Here is a 16,246-nt window from a genome sequence, read left to right as displayed (position 1 = left end):
GCGCGATAAGAGTCTCGTCTGAAACTTATTGAAAATGAATTTTGGCGGCTGGTTGATGCCGATGACCACCACGTCACTGCTGTTTGCAGCTCTGTTAGCTGCCACCTGGCGGCAGTATAATGTATTGTTGTAAAATGTATCTCAGGGGGAAGATCAGGAATCAAGATGTTTTGAATTTGGCTTGGCTTGGTAGCCTGTAGAGTCACACAGCGACAGTTGACCCCATGTTGGTACGCTTAGATTGGTTCCCTGAAAAACTGACGTTCAATCTGCAGTACACTCACTCTATACAATCATAGCTTTCTAAAAGCCTTCTCATTAAAATACTGCTTCATAATTTTATTCGGGGGACTATCATGTTTTAATGGATGATTCGATCTCCAGGAGGAGCAGCCATAAACTGCTGACGTGCATGAGATATGAAACTTTGATTTGGTGCTCTGATAACATCAGCACCACATCATGTTGTCTCATGGCGTAACTGCGTTTACGGCTTTTGCTAAACTAACCTTGACCTGCAGCTTGTGCTCTTCCGAAACAACAAAATAATCACTCCTGTTCATGACCTTTAACCTTATCAGGGCGTATCACTGCTGCTTCTGGACTTTATATAGCTTAATGAAATATTTACACACGCTGCACATGATGTACCATGACGCCACTGCATGTCATGTGATCGGCGCCGCCCTGCTGGCCAGCAGTCTGGGGTTCCTGTTGTTGCAACCCGGCTGCTGACCTGTGTGGTTTTTGTGTCTCCAGACGCGAAGCAGGCTCTGCTCACTTTCCCCACAAGCTGCTCACGCTCCTCAACTGGGACAGATCGCTTGAGCTGCGCAACACCAGCCTCGTAAAACGGCGCTGGGCCACGCACAGCGTTGTTGTCGTTGTTCTTCTAATGCAGGGGTGTCAAACTTACGGCCCTGTGTTTTTCCGTCCCGCAAGATGATTTTGCAAAGTATAAAAACTGCATGTTTTCAATGACAGAAACTGCTGTTCTAAATGTGTCCACTTGATGTCGCAACATCGTTTCTGCTTCGCAAACAAACTTAATACTGGGGCCGAGCAAGTCGGCACAAGTACAGCCACTCACTGTGTGGCGCCAATGAATCTCACCTGATGGGCAGCCCCACAGCCACGATCAGCAGCAGGCAGAGAAGCAGCAGGACCATCAGGATGATGATAACAACCTGATTGCCTGCACGTCAACGTCAACATCTTCTCCAAACAGTCTGTTGAGAGCTGCCTGCGAAGCGACTGACCGGCCCTTCAACTTGCTGATGAAATACAAATGTTCAATTTGACTCAAAACATATGTACACACACGCGCACAACACACACTCAACACCCAGTTCGTTGCTGATTGTGCCTTCATGATCATATTCATGTCACTCTACTCTGTGTGAACCATCTCTTGTTACACAAATAAATGCACATTAAGCCTGATGTCGTTGTTTGACTGGCTTATTAAAGTGTGGTTCAAATCCCTGCGTATTGCTAAGAACTCCCCGCTAATGTGAAACGTATTGAGGCTGATTCTGAAAGGCAAGTTGTGCTCCGTAAAGGTTATATCAATTTTTCTTTTATCTAATTACATGCCCTTCCTACTACCCACCGCAGACTCCCTTTGATGGCCAAAGTACTAATTGCATGCAAATCCCATTCATATTATCTATTTGGGGGCGACACGGTGGCGCAGTGGTTAGCACTGCCGCCTCACAGCAAGAAGGTCGTGGGTTCGATTCTGGGGCCAGGGCCTGGGACCTTTCTGTGTGGAGTTTGCATGTTCTCTCAGTTTGCGTGGGTTCTCTCTGGGTTCTCCGGCTTCCTCCCACAGTCTAAAAACATGCATGTGAGGTCAATTGAACATTCCAAATTGTCCGTAGGTGTGCATGTGAGTGTGAATGGTTGTCTGTGTCTATGTGGCCCTGCGATGAACTGGCGACTTGTCCAGGGTGTCACCCTGCCTTTGCCTTAAGACAGCTGGGGTAGGCTCCAGCAGACCCCCGTGACACTGAATAGGAATAAGCGGGTATAGAAGATGAATGAATGAATGAATGATCTATTTGATGTCCCGTTTCCATCTCTTCGTGAGTTTGGTCGATTAAATCAATCTATCATTCCTCATACTGCAATTAAGTGCTTTTCTTCTAACCTAATGAATGATGCCATTGTTTCAACTTCCAACCAATCATAACACTAAGGTAGGATTACAGATAAAGACTTTCACAATTTGAGTGCCAAGCGTCATCTCTTTGTAGGCTGAAAGGTGCATACATGAAACAAACAGACACCATCATAATTCCATTGTCCTTTATTTATTTTAAGATGTGTCATATTTTTAGAGCTGGGAGACGGAATAATAATAATAACTAGTATATTTTATTCTTACAGTCCGCATTCAGTGTGCATTGAAAGCATGACTCACCTCTCATTAAGTTTTTTTATTTATTTCAAAGTTGAATTTTTTTAAATCGTTTTTTTTTTTTTTTTTTTTACTTCGGACTCTAATAAAAGGTCTTCATTCTTTCTCTCCTTTTATTGTTTACCCAAATCAGCCAGTTGTATGTGTCTCTGTAGATGCTGAGCATACAATTGTCTAATAACTTGTGAGTTCTGTCAACACATGACAATTAGCATAGTGGGAATTTTGCATCATGGGAATTTCTTTCTATCAATTCTAACTATGTTGCCAGGATGACTCTCTCCATATACAGCATCTGGGTTCTGTTACACAAGTGAAATCTTGTGTGGGCACCAAATGATGACTCTTCCCTATTACAGACTGAAAAGAACTTCAACAAGCTTGACATGAATCATGATACCTCATTACTTCTGGAGTCCAGGGAGATGGTCTCGTCATCATCAAGATCAAATGCTGCAGCTGCTGCTGCAGTCGTGCCTTCACCTATCACATTTAGTAAGATCAATATTGAAGCTAGTAGAATAGACTTGCCAGGCCTCGATGCCAGTACTCACTGGACCCGCATCAGCCGGTGTTGCTTGTTGCTGATGGCTCAAACAGTGTGACAGTGTTGCCGCAGACAAGTTAGATAGTCTGCATTTCATGTGCATGTTTCCCATGTAGAGATAGAGGAACATACCTTGTATGAAGCGCGTGACATCTTGGTTGGGAGAACATACATTTGTTTCTGTCCCCCAAGGGATCCCCTCAAACACAGGACTGACTTTGTTCAGAGCCAAGGCTATGCCCCCTGCGAGAGGTGGCCAGCCTTTGGTGATCCACCACCTGTACCCCTTTTGTGCACATTCTTTTTGACTGTTAAAACAGAACAGAGAATGAGCACTAACAAGTATTAGTTAGTGCAATTGCCATTCTGCAGGATGTTCTTGTATTACATTTTCACTTGCGTGCACGCAAGCATACATACATGCGCGCACGCACACACACACACACGCACAATAAGATTTTTATATTTTTTTATTTATTATTTTAGGCTCATCCACCTGCTATCCCCCATCAACTGCGAGAAGTTCACCGACACGCTGGTCAAGCTCAGTACGTTCCTCACGAGTCAGTGGTGATTTCGTTGGATTTCGCAAAAGTGTGTGTGCGTGTGTATGTGTAAACTTCAGTCCTCAGGTGTACTGATTGGACTTCCTCTTCACTTGGCGCTCTTCCCAAATCTGTGGACGGAGCTGTGAATGGTCAGTCCCAGGAGAGTGCGAGTTTCATCTGTTAATGCATGCACGTGCACACACACACACACACACACACACACACACACACACACACACACACAGGTATTGCATTGTCGTTCAAAGAAAAATTAGTGTGTGCTGACAGTTCATGTCTGGTGGTGGGTGAGGAGTCAATGTCGGCCTGGACGTCTGATACTTTTTGAAATTTAATTTTGACGGCTGGTTGACGCTGACAACCACCCCTTCACTGCTAAGATAAGATAAGATATTCTTGATTCGTCCCACAGTGGGGAAATTTCCATCATTACGGTAGCAAAGGTGGACAGCAACACACAATAAAAAGCACTGCACAGTATGGGAAGCTCAGGAATTGAGATGTTTTGGATTCTGCTTTTTTGGTTTTGGAACACAGAAACACGATGGCTCCGCGGCTCAATAGACAATCTTTAAAATGTAAAAACCTGAACTTCGACTCTTTGTTTTTATAAAAGACTATCATCGGCTCTTTTCGTCACTGACTTCCACGGTAGTTGTAGCCTCAAGTCTGCTGGGACCAGACCTGAGGAAGGCTCCACGTCAAAGTTCAGAGTGTCGCCTACGAGGCTGTAGTTCACCCTGTCGCTGTCGCCCACATCAGGATCAGTAGCCTGTCACACAGTGACAGTTGACCCCGTGTTGGTACGTTTGGATTGGTTCCCTGCGAGACTGACGTTCACTTTGCAGTAGCCTCAGCCTGCTGATTCATAATTTTATTCGGTAGACTATCAGGTTTTATTGGACGACTCGATCCGCAGTTGTCGCAGCCATAAACTGCTGACGTGCAAGAGTTATCAAACTTTTGTGGAAACTTTGAATTAGCGCTCTGATATCATGTGCACCACATCATGTTCTCTCATGATGTAACTGCTTTTACAGCTTTTGGTAAGCTAACCTTGACTTGCAGCTCGGATGAATTTTTGGCGACCGGGGCTTGGGTGGGGAGGGTGATGCATCGGGAACGTCTCCCTGAAATACGGGACAAAGTGCGTTACGGGACAATGCATTTAATTGCCAAACATGAGACAGTCCCGTACTTTACGGGCCGGTTGGCAACCCTACACCACTTCCACAGTGGTTCAAATAATTCAGTTAAATTATGACATTCCCCACTGGTGGTGATTGTGTTGGATGTTTTAACAGGTGAGGAAGGAGTAGGCCACAGCCTGCGTGTGTGTGTGTGTAGGTCCAGGTGCTGTCCACTCTCAGCTGCTCCAACCTGATTGGTGTTCGGTTGACCAACCTGCTGAACGAACAGAGCAGCCTGCAGCCTGAGCTGGCGGCTCACCAGCTGGAGCTCAACAAGACCAGCGGCCTGCTCAACGCTGTGTACCAACACACGCGCACACACATGTCCTTGATTTTCAGGTTGTGGGCTAACTATTCCTGTCTGATGCATAGTGGGAAATATGCAACCAGGAAGTCGACCTAAACCTGCTGATGTCGTTGCCATGGGGAGGAGGCGCCCAGCGCACCCTCCCCATGGCAAAGTAGGAGGAGGAGGAGGAGAAGAAGGAAGAGAAGGAGGGGCCTGCGTCGGCTCGGCCCAGGGCCCGTCAGCCCTGGGCTTGATGGGGGAGGAGCTGGAAGGCTGTGGCGGCCATGCCCCCTCCTCACAGGCGCTCCTGCCCCCCGACATGCAAGACATGCTGCGCCGGCTGCACCTGAGCATCGTCAGCAAACTGTCTGTCAAAGGCCCGCCCTCATTGTGACATCATCAAACCACAGCAGCGTCACACAGCGGCATCACACACGTCTTGGCCAGGAAGGTTAGATGGAGCATGTGTGTGCAGGCAGGAGTGTGTGTATCTATCTATCTATCTATCTATCTATCTATCTATCTATCTATTGATCTATCTATCTCTCCCAACATGCTGCACTGGACAATGGAGGCCACTATCGTCAGCAAACTGTCCATCAAAGTCCCGCCCCATCGTGACATCATCAAACCACAGCCGCTGAGAGATCTTGTGAACTTAATTTTATTTTTTTCTCCAAATTTTTGTTTCTTCTTCTTGTTCTTCTTGTTCTTGTTCTTGTTCTTATTCTTCTTGTTCTTGTTCTTGTTCTTCTTGTTCTTGTTCTTGTTCTTGTTCTTTTTCTTCTTTGCCCTCAGCTGAAGTCCAGTCAGTTTTTTTTCCAGCTTCAGTGGTGTTGTCTCGCTCGAGTTGAAAACATAAAATAGAATCTACGCACAGCCGACTCCTTTGTCCAATCCCGAGGGAGGACAGACGTTGTCGTAGACGCTAACAGCACATTTCTTGTCAGATGAAACTGTTTTTTGTTTTTATGTTTTTAACAGAACTTGACTCGTTTGGGTTTTTATTTGCTGTAAGAGGGAAAAGGTTTACACAACTCTCGTCTCCTCTGTAATTTTATTTTATTGCATTTTTACTGTGTATAAAGATGCTCGTCCTCTGTGCCAGTTTTGTACTTTATGAGCAAGGCAAGAAGAAAGAAAAGTTGCCTTGACGTTTTCTGTGGTTTCAATATCCAGAAACAGAACATAAACATATATATATATATATGTGTGTATATAAGAAGCGGTGCTTTATTTGACTGTGGTGGAAATAAAGCCACGATGTCGGACCAGCTGCAACTTTTATTTTCTTGAATGAAGAACATTCCAGAAACTGTTCGTCTTCGCTGCTGCTTCTTCTTCTTCTGCTGTGTTTTGGCTTTTATTTGGATTTATTTTTAAACAGAGATTAAATGAAATAAAAACAGTTTTAACATAAAGGTTTATCTTTTCATGGATGTGAAAGATGCCTGAAGCTCCTTGGAGGTTAGCTTGGTAGAGGCCATTGAACCAGATAGCCTAGTTAGCCCTGTGTTTACAGTCTCCTGCCAAAAAAAAAAAGCCTCGCTGGACCTTCCACATGGAGGAAAAAACGGATAAAACAAATCACAGGGGTATGAGCGAGACAAGAAGAAAAAAAAGTTGCCTTGATGTTTCCTATGGTTTCAATATCGAGAAACCGAAAAAAGGAGAAAAGTAAATGAAGAGAACAACGTGAAACTTGATTCTTCAAAGAATCCTCTCTAGTCATTGCCTTAAGATGTATATGAAAACTACACACACACACACACACACACACTTATATATATATGTGTAACGGTTTTATTAAATTGTATTTGTTCAATTATGTTAAACTCGGTTGGGGCACAGCCATGGCTCTTTATATTTTATTTAATTTTTTTTTTCTCTTTCTCCATTTTATTGTCTCTGAGTTCCTGTCATGTTTTGATTGGAGTCATGCTTTGTGACTGTCATTTTTGTTTGAGTGTATAAGACAGTGTGAGCTTAGTGGGATAAGATGTTCAGGAGGTGTAAATGGCATCTCCTATTGGTCTGTGGGAAGTTTAGGGTTTGGTACCGCTCTATTCTTTCACACTCCTTACAGGAGAATTTTGTATTGACTGTTATGCGTCGGTGCTCGGATTTCGTTTTTTTTGGCCTTTTGAGGTTTGTTTGATGTTTTCTTTTTGTTTATTTTGTTGACCTAGGCTTGCGGACAGAGTTTAACATAATTTAAGGGGGGTGTATGTAACGGTTTTATGAAATTGTATTTGTTCAATTATGTTAAACTTGGTTGGGGCACAGCCATGGCTCTTTATATTTTATTTTTATTTTGTTTTGTATTTGATGTATTTTATTTTGAAGTTAGCGCTTTGCATTCTGGGCGATCCTCAGTACAGAGGAAGCCTTTGAAACAGGAGGTGACCAGGTTTGACTGAGCGAGTTATGGTTTGTGCCCCATTCTGTTACAGAATAAACCCATACTCTGCTGCTCCACACCAAACTTCTGCGAGTCTTTATAAAACAGCAAGCAGGACAGAATAGAAGAGGTCACATATATATACATATATATACATATATATATATATATATATATATATATATATATATATATGCATACATACACATGTGTTTGTATGTGTGTGTGTGTGTGTGTGTGTGTGTGTATGAGTATATCACAAGCGGCGTTTATTTGACTGTGGTGGATCTTGTGATGGAAAAACGAATGTCGAGCCTTGTGATCTGCGACAACTGGACTTTTAGGGCCATTTCCTTGGGATGAGCAAACCTTCAGTATATGCAGCCTCTTATGCAGGCCTTAAACACCAAGTTTAAATCAGGTTAACCAAAACTAATTGGGGAAGTAGCTGACGGAGGGTTTGTTTCTTTTGCCTGGCGACATTCTGTCTGGAGCGAATCCAGATACTGTCAGGGAGGTGTTCAACAAATTACATATGTATCTGCTCATTGTATGCTCATGTTTATTCATCTCATGCTCATGTTTTATCCATGGTTTGAAAGACTTGTACTCCTGATGCTCAGAAACACAACTGTGTCAGACACATGCTTGTGTCGGATACCCTTCCTCCTCTTGCAAGATTAAACACTTGCTTTTTCATCAGCCAGACTTCAGAATCCTTTCACTCACACCAACAAAGACACAAACATGCTCAAACAACAAACAAAATCAAACCATGATGTTGGATCAGCTGCAGGTTTTATTTTCTGAATGAAGAACATTCCAGAAACTGTTGTTTGTCTTCGCTGCTGCTGCTGCTTCCTGTTCTTCTGCTGTGTCTTGGATTTTATTTGGATTTAATTTTAAACAGAGATTAAATGAAATAAAAACAGTTTTAACACAAAGATTTATCTTTTCCTGGAAGTGGAAAGCTTTGTGGAAGCCATTTGAACCAGACAGCCTAGTAAGCCCTGTGTTTACAGCCTCCTGCTAAAAACTGATGGACCTTCCACACGCAGGAAGAAAGGGGACATTGCAGGGTAGGGAGTTTGTCCAATGTGGGGCATTAAATTATTTTAAATAGATCAACAAGTTGACAGTTCATGTCCAGTAACGGGTGAGGAGTCAATGTCCATTAAAATGTCTTCTCTGGTTGCACTGATGGTGGCGCTGTGCTGATTTCCTGCAGTCGGCCCTCAGAAAGACGTGTTCTTGCGTTGCTGAAGAGAGCTCACCTTCTTGAAGAGACTGAACACACAGACACACACACACACACACACAGGTTAGGTACCTTTTCTATGATGCGGACCGTTAACAATCACTTTTTTCTTTAAAACTTTCTTCTTTAAAAAACTAGAGGCTGTTGCTGAAAGTGCAGCATAATCGAGAAAAGCCATCCTGAGGCGTCTTACCAGATGAGCAGTGCCACAGCCAAAATCAGCAGCAGCAAGCAGACAACCAGCACGATTGCCAGCATCATGATGATACTCTGAATGCCGCTGTAGGGATCCTCCACGCCAACTTCAACATCTTCTCCAAACACTTTGCTGAGCTCCGAAACCAAATCGGCAGTCTTGTTCCTCAACTGCCTGTTGGAATACGAAGGTTCCACTTTACTGTCTGATTCTGCAGCCTTTCAAAAATATGTGTGTGTGTATGTGTGTGTGTGTGTGTGTGTGTGTGTGTGTGTTTGTGTGTGTGTGTGTGTGTGCGTGTCTGTGTGTGTGCGTGTGCATGCATTGGTGTACTAGATTGAGACTTACTTCATAACCTCCTCTGATGGGACCACCTGCTCTCCATCGAAACTGACGAAGCTGACCAGCGTCTTGTTGGTGGCTTTGAGGGATCTGGAGTCCACAGCTCCGTCGCTCCGCACGTCCAGGATGTGGATAGTCCAACCCAGAACTGAACTCAAGGCACTGAACCACCAGAATCACAGAGTGAACAGGAGCCAAACATATCTGCAGGAAGGTCTGAATGATGAGTACCAGAGAGAACGTCACCTCTCCACCTCTGTGATCTTCTCATCGACTCTGTTAGCTGGCTGGCTGATGCTGATGACCACCACGTCAGTCTTGTTTGCATCTCCGCTTACCGTCACCTGGAGGCAGTATGATACATTGTTGTAAAATGTCTCTCAGGTGAAAGCTCAGGAATTGGAATGTTATGGATTCGCCTGTTTTTGGTTTGGGAACAAAGAAAGGCTTCTCCTCACTTTAAAGTGTGAAAACCTCAAGCTTGACTTCTTTTTATAAAAGACCATCATCGGCTCTTTTCAACACTGACCTCAACTGCAGTTGTAGCCTCAAGTCCGCTGGGGTCGGACACCTTAACCTCCAGTTTAGCCTTGATTCCAGCCAGATCCACCACTGACACCACGTAGACCAGACCTGAAGAAGGCTCCACGTCAAAGTGTTGAGTGTCGCCTACGATGCTGTAGTTCAGCCTGCCGCTGTCACCCACGTCAGGATCGGTAGCCTGAAGAGTCACACAACGACAGTTGACCCTGTGTTGGGGTTTGGATTGGTTCCCTGCAAGACTGACGTTCACTCTGCAGTAGACTCACTCTACACAATCACAGCGATCTAAAAACCTTCTGTTTAAAGTTATGATTCATAGTTTTATTCAGCAGACTATCAGGTTTTATTGGATGATTCGATCTGCAGTAGTAGCAGCCATGAACTCCTGATGTGCCTGAGTTATGAAACTATTGTGGAAGCTTTGAATAGGCGCTCTGATAATATCAGCACCAAAATCATGTTTATAACAACAAAATAACCACTCCTCTTCATGACCTTTAACCTTATCATGGCGTTTTACTGCCTCTTTTGGGCTTTATACTCCCCAATGAAATATTTCCCGAAAACTGTAAGATGATAGTAACTGAGTGTGTTTACCGTGACAGTGACGACAGGGGCTTTATAGGGGGCGATGCTGAACAGAGAGCCATAGGACTGGTTGGTGTGAAACTGTGGAGGCTCATTCACGTTGCGAACCCAAACTGATGCCTGGGGGAGAGAAAACCAGATCAACAGGCACATGTTTGAGAGTTAGCAGATCAATATCACAAGTTGGTTAAAACATTTACAGTTTAAAAGGATTAAGCCTCCAGAAAAAAGACATTAAGCTGAATGCCCCCCTAGTGGGTTGGTGAAGGCAATGTTTCTGGACTCTTGACCAGCAGGTCGAGATTTAAGGTCAAGGATTGGGGGGTTGGGGCCAAAACTAAAAGCAGCTGATTGTGAAAGATCTGTAGCCTGATGATGTTGCTGAAGTTACTCTTTTCAATCTGACCAGGTCTTACTCTGGCAACAGCAGACATTGGTGGCGTCTGTGTGTCCTCTGCCTCCACTTCCAGGATGTACCACTCCCGTTTCTCTTTGTCCAGAGGCACCCTTGTGTGAATAGTCCCGTTGGCGTCCACAGAGAACAGGTCATCGTGGTTTAATAGACTGTATGAGATGCTGAAAAGGTCACTTCCTGAGGAGGCCTGGACTTCACCCAGGATGGTTCCATTTGGTTCGTTTTCAGAGACGCTGAAGTTGTAGAAGGAGCTGAGAAAAACCACGTCCTCCGGAATGGTCACCGTCAGGATGATGGCAACAGGGACTGAAGGGGAAAATGGGCAGTTTAACCGACTCACCCCCAAAAAACTGCTAAGTGGCTGACATTCAGAAGTTGAGCTCTTGCACATCCATCATTGAAACATTTTGGAATAGAAATAATTGCAGATAACAACATTTATGTGATTTGGATTTTAACATTTGATCCCTGCTATGGCAGGGATCAATGATAAGAATATTATATTTATATTATATTATATTTATGAGGAAGATATTTTTTTTTTATAATACCATCTTGCCTTTTTATGGCCATTACACAGCAGATGCATTTTTTACTGGACGATTAATGGGGAATTAGGATTTTCTTTAGTGTTGTATTTTTTTTTTATATTGCTGCTTACACACTAGGTGCAACATTTCCATTGTGACTAAGTGAGTATTTTTTTTTATTAGATTTGATCAGTTTGATTTTGTTTATTAAATTTGCAATGCCTTGAAAGCATCAGCCAATCAGCTGGCAGTGCTTGGACAATACATCGTGAAAGTGCCCGAAAAATAAATGCAATAATTTTGTCTCCAAATACAAAACGGTATCTCGTCCGTTGCCACCTGACTCACCTGTGGCGTTGAGAGGAGGCTCGCCATGATCTTGAGCCATGGCAGTCAGTTTCAACACGGTGCTCTCTGTGACATCAGTGACATTAGATGTCAGCGTGATGACTCCAGTGGTGCTGTTCAAGCTCAAGTATGGAGAACCTCCTTCCAGGAAACTGCACGTGAGAGTTCAGAGAATTTATCAAGGTTCTTGTTGCAATTGAGGCAATGAGCTGATGCTGCAAGACAGCTAACTAGCGACTACCATAGGGTGCTACTGACGGTGAGAAATGGCTAAAAGAGGCAAACACAAATGACATCAATCACTACATGTTCATGTCTGTCTCTACTAGCTGACATATGACACTCCTGCCTTGTACAGCTGCATTGATTTTGTTTGGTTTGAACAAGGTCTGAGGGAAACATCAATCTTGGCCTGGTAATAGGTTGTAAATTAACCAGGTTTTATTAAATACAGCGTAATAGCTTTATATAACTCTGAAAAATCTCTGCTATAAAATGATAAAACAATGAGTTAGTTGAACAAATGCACATATAAGAAACATTTGATCTTAGATCAAGGCGGGCGTGAGAAAAAAACCCTGATATATTAGTTTGCCAATGTTAGATAAAAATCCCATGATTTATTGCAGTAAATGAATGTGTCTCTTTTGCAAAGACCACCAAAGGTAGCCTGTGAATTGACAAGTTATTAATAATGTCTTTATCATGATCAAAGACCTGTAGGTGATGAGTGAGTTGCTCCCTGAATCCTTGTCAGTCGCTTCCAGTGTCAGCACCAGCTTCTCTGGACGCAAGTCTTTCAGCAGGATGCTACTGATGTAGCTGCTGGAGCTGAACTCTGGTCTGTTGTCGTTAACGTCGGTAACACGCACTCTGACAGTGGCGATGCTCTGGGTCACAAGGCAAAAACAGTTCAAGGCTATGAAAACAAGTGCCAAGGAGGGAGGCAGTGGCTCTCATTTTTCTACATTTGTTGACATTAATTAAGCCTGTAACGTTTCAGTTTCAGGGCAGACACACAACCACAAGGCCTCTCACCTGTCTCTGTGGGTTTCCGTTGTCTGATGCTGTGACTACCAGCTCGTGAGTGTCTCTGCTCTCTCGGTCCAAAGAGCCAACGACAATCAGTGTCCCATCCTAAAACACAAGTTGAGGTGTCAGAGAGCTGATAGGGCTGAAAGACAGAAGTCCTTCTAATGTGTTTCAAGCCACACCTCTCTGAACCTGAAGAGTGGGTGTGGGGGGAAGATGGCAATGGTGACCTCTCCATTGGGACCAAGGTCAGGGTCTGTGGGCTTCATGTTGATGATTTCTGCTGGTGTCTCCTCTGAGTAGTTGCCCTCTTTGACCTCAAACTGTTCTGGAATGGTGGGGAATTGTGGTGCATTGTCATTGTAGTCCAGGATGGAGATGTTGATCACGGCAGTTGCACTTAGACCACCTGACGGCTGATCCACCGCTATCACCTGGACAAAAAAGGTTCAACTCGTTGTTAATTTTTTTTTGTCACTAACCAAGAATTGCGTTTACCACTTCGGAAGCTAGGGCTCAGAAGGTATTCAAATGCTCGGAAGAGATATAGCTGACGTTTTACTTGTGACCTGTAATATGTAGTTGTCTTTTGTCTCTCTGTCCAAAGTGACGTCTTTCTTCAGTGAGACCACGCCTTGATTGTTGATTTCAAAGGTATCGCTCGTGCAATTGAAGTGGCCATTCGAAAACCCACCCTAAAGAAGCAAAAGAAAATAAAAACACGTGAGGAGTGAAGTGAAGTGGTGGAGAAACTGTAGCAAGTGTATCGTATTCAAGAAAAAAACATTTTTGGACAGCCTTGGTTTTCTTGACTTTTAAAAACTTGTTGTGTAAAAAACTTGATTGAATGCTTCTGATTTACAGTTGACAAGTTTTTTGTTTTTGTTTATTTTAAACATATCAAAGGAAAAAAATATTGTTGACGAAAAGGATTTTGGCTCACCTCATCTTTGTCTGTGACCTTCACGGTCAGGATGGTTGAACCATTTGCGATGTTCTCAGTGACGTCCACATCGTAGCTTTCCTTGTCGAACTCAGGCGCGTTGTTGTTCACGTCCGTCACCTTCACCACCACTGAGGTGTTCCCAACCAGAGTGGGCGTTCCTCCATCTGAAGCCTGAACCTCTAGTGTGTACTCCTTCACCTCACTGTAGTCCAGTAGAGGCTTAGCCAGTTTCAGAGTGCCCAACGTGGCATCCAAATCAAACACAGCGAGACCCGATGAGGGACTCACGTGGACAATTTCGTAAGATACTTTTGCATTTTCTCCATCATCAAGGTCAGTAGCTGACAGCGTCAGCAAGCTTATATTAATTGACTGGTTCTCTGGGACCAGGACCTGGTACTGTGCATGTGGAAATTCAGGGGCGTTATCATTGACATCAGTCACATTGATCAGCAGGGAGGCAGTTGCTGTGTTGGCTGGACAACCCTGATCTTCAGCCAGCACCTGAAGCTGGTACTCTGCCTTGACTTCTCTGTCCAGGCCAGCAGCCAGTGTCACCAGCCCAGACTCGGGATGGACAGCAAACCTGCCCTCTCCTCCAGTCAGTGAGTATCTGATCTCCCCGTTTGCACCACTGTCTCTGTCTGTAGCTGAAACAGTAGTAAGATTGAATCCTCCCGTCGCGTCCTCTGAGACTGATACTTCTACAGACGTCGAGTTAAAAACGGGACTGTTGTCGTTGATGTCAGTGACTTGCACCTCCACCACTGCTTCGTCAGTGCTGTCCCCGTCAGTGATGGAGATCCTCACAGAGTAGTTGTGTGGTGCTTCATCATAGTCAAGCTTCATTTTCGTGGAGAAATCACCGTTCTGGTTGATGCTGAATATGTCCTTGTGTTCTTCTGATTCTACCTGAAGAGTCACTTTGGTCACGTTTGGTGCAAGAAAACCAACCTGAAATTTTAAAAGCAGACAATTGATAGTGATCAGTATCTGGATGTAAACAAAACAAAGATATTTGAGCACAAGTCTAAATCACTTCAGCAGATCCAACAAAAGAAATACACTTGAGTGAGCCCAAGATTCAGTTTAGCAGGACCTGACACTGCTTTGCAAAAGGAATTTGTTTTGACTAAGAATAATTTCCCTCCCAATGAGATTCCATTACATTCCATATCTTTGTGTGTTGTCACAGGACCATCATCTTCCATAAGAATGAAAAGAATCTGCATGTCTCACCTTAACGATGACTGTTCCGTTGTCTCTTTCTTCTTCTATGGTTCCAGTGTATCTATCCTGGTTGAACTGGGGCTTTGTATCTCCCACAGCAGTAATCTGAACCTGAACTGAAGTGGAACGTGGCACAACACCTCCTGAAAATGACAGATCATATGACTTATCAGACAATCAAGACAAAGGGACTTTAACATGCTTGTTGCTGCTGGACACTGGGAACTCCTACCATCTGTGGCTGTTACGACTAACAAGAACTCCTCAGTTTGATGTGCCTCCACTGGAATGGTTTTCGCCAGAGTGATGTTACCAGTGTTGTCAATGGAAAAATAGTCTTGTTCATTTCCAAAATCAATGGAGTATTTGATCTGTCCGTTGATGTCTGCATCAGCATCCTCAGCCTCAACCTGAGAATTCCAAGAAAATATATTTGTCAATTGCATCATGAGTTTATTCTTGACCATTAGAAATTCACACTTCCAGCATTATCCTCCAAGACCCACAATATTTTATATAGATGTGTCTCTATGCTGTTTCAAAAAATACGATTGTATGCTGAAAGCTGTGCTGGGTGGATTAATTTTCAATCCCAACATTTATGGATTAAAACTTTTCAAGGCCTCATAACTTTTAGTGTCTGACCTGGATGGATGTCTGGTGTACAGTTTTTTTTTTTTCTAATTACTTGTCAAACCTTAACTGCTGTTTAAAAACACCTTCAAGACTACAATGACAGTGCGCCACTCATTACAGTCTACCCTCTGCCATCACTCAAAGTCCTTTCAGGAATTTGGAAACAAGACCTGAGAAGTATAGTAACAGGATTACGAGTCCAAAAGCATCTGTTGGAGCAAGATGTAGAGAGAGAAAAAAAATGATTTTATAAATTTGACTTCCTGTGCTGTCTTGCCAGAGGACTCACCAACACGTACTGCCTCCTCTTTTTAACATGTCAACATCAGCAGTATGAAGATCTGCACCTTTTTGGATTTAAAGTTTTATGGTTGCTAGGAATGACCTCATGTGCCACGTGGACATCTCAAATTATGTTCTTTGTTTTATATGAAAGCCTTTCCCCTTGTGCCCTGGTGTTCTTTTTTGTTGCTGTTCAGGACTAAGACACATGAGCCAGTTTTTATGTACTTTGTGCTTTATTTTATTTTAATTTATTTTATTTTAATAAAACTTGGATTCGAGTATTGAAAGGTAAATATCTTAATCTGAGTGTTACATGTAATGATTTTATAAAACTTAACTCGAGATAGAGATACAGAAATGTTTGTGAAGCGACAGCCAAACCTTTTAATTTGCAAGAAGTAGTCACCCTTTAACACAGACCAGTTGGTGTTCTTTATGATTTTTTGCCATTGATCAGTAGTAGAACTGTCACTTTCACAACA

At 43.4% G+C, this 16,246-nt stretch overlaps 1 protein-coding gene across 2 annotated transcripts in view; it reads right to left on the bottom strand.

The window, feature by feature from the left end:
• LOC142881389 (protocadherin Fat 4-like) overlaps positions 1-16,246 on the bottom strand; it is a 95,176-nt gene that overhangs the window by 53,230 nt on the left and 25,700 nt on the right. The window contains exons 17-31 of one of the 2 annotated variants that reach the window (XM_076015663.1): positions 15,076-15,253; positions 14,853-14,986; positions 13,611-14,567; positions 13,237-13,362; positions 12,850-13,101; positions 12,674-12,772; positions 12,353-12,525; positions 11,636-11,787; positions 10,759-11,063; positions 10,352-10,462; positions 9,741-9,932; positions 9,458-9,555; positions 9,218-9,373; positions 8,867-9,043; positions 8,270-8,702 (exon numbers count right to left, since the gene is read on the bottom strand). In XM_076015663.1, the coding sequence (XP_075871778.1) occupies positions 8,651-8,702; positions 8,867-9,043; positions 9,218-9,373; positions 9,458-9,555; positions 9,741-9,932; positions 10,352-10,462; positions 10,759-11,063; positions 11,636-11,787; positions 12,353-12,525; positions 12,674-12,772; positions 12,850-13,101; positions 13,237-13,362; positions 13,611-14,567; positions 14,853-14,986; positions 15,076-15,253 (3,162 nt within the window). In that variant the 3' untranslated portion in view covers positions 8,270-8,650. Of the gene's footprint in view, positions 1-8,269; positions 8,703-8,866; positions 9,044-9,217; positions 9,374-9,457; positions 9,556-9,740; positions 9,933-10,351; positions 10,463-10,758; positions 11,064-11,635; positions 11,788-12,352; positions 12,526-12,673; positions 12,773-12,849; positions 13,102-13,236; positions 13,363-13,610; positions 14,568-14,852; positions 14,987-15,075; positions 15,254-16,246 lie in introns of those variants that run through there. The other variant, XM_076015662.1, reaches the window with a different exon arrangement.

The sequence above is a fragment of the Nelusetta ayraudi genome, unplaced genomic scaffold (assembly GCF_046127955.1).
Source record: "Nelusetta ayraudi isolate G7.1 ecotype Tasmania unplaced genomic scaffold, CSIRO-AGI_Nayr_v1 ptg000192l, whole genome shotgun sequence".
Taxonomy (NCBI): domain Eukaryota; kingdom Metazoa; phylum Chordata; class Actinopteri; order Tetraodontiformes; family Monacanthidae; genus Nelusetta; species Nelusetta ayraudi.
This window is presented reverse-complemented; position numbering and strand designations above follow the sequence as displayed.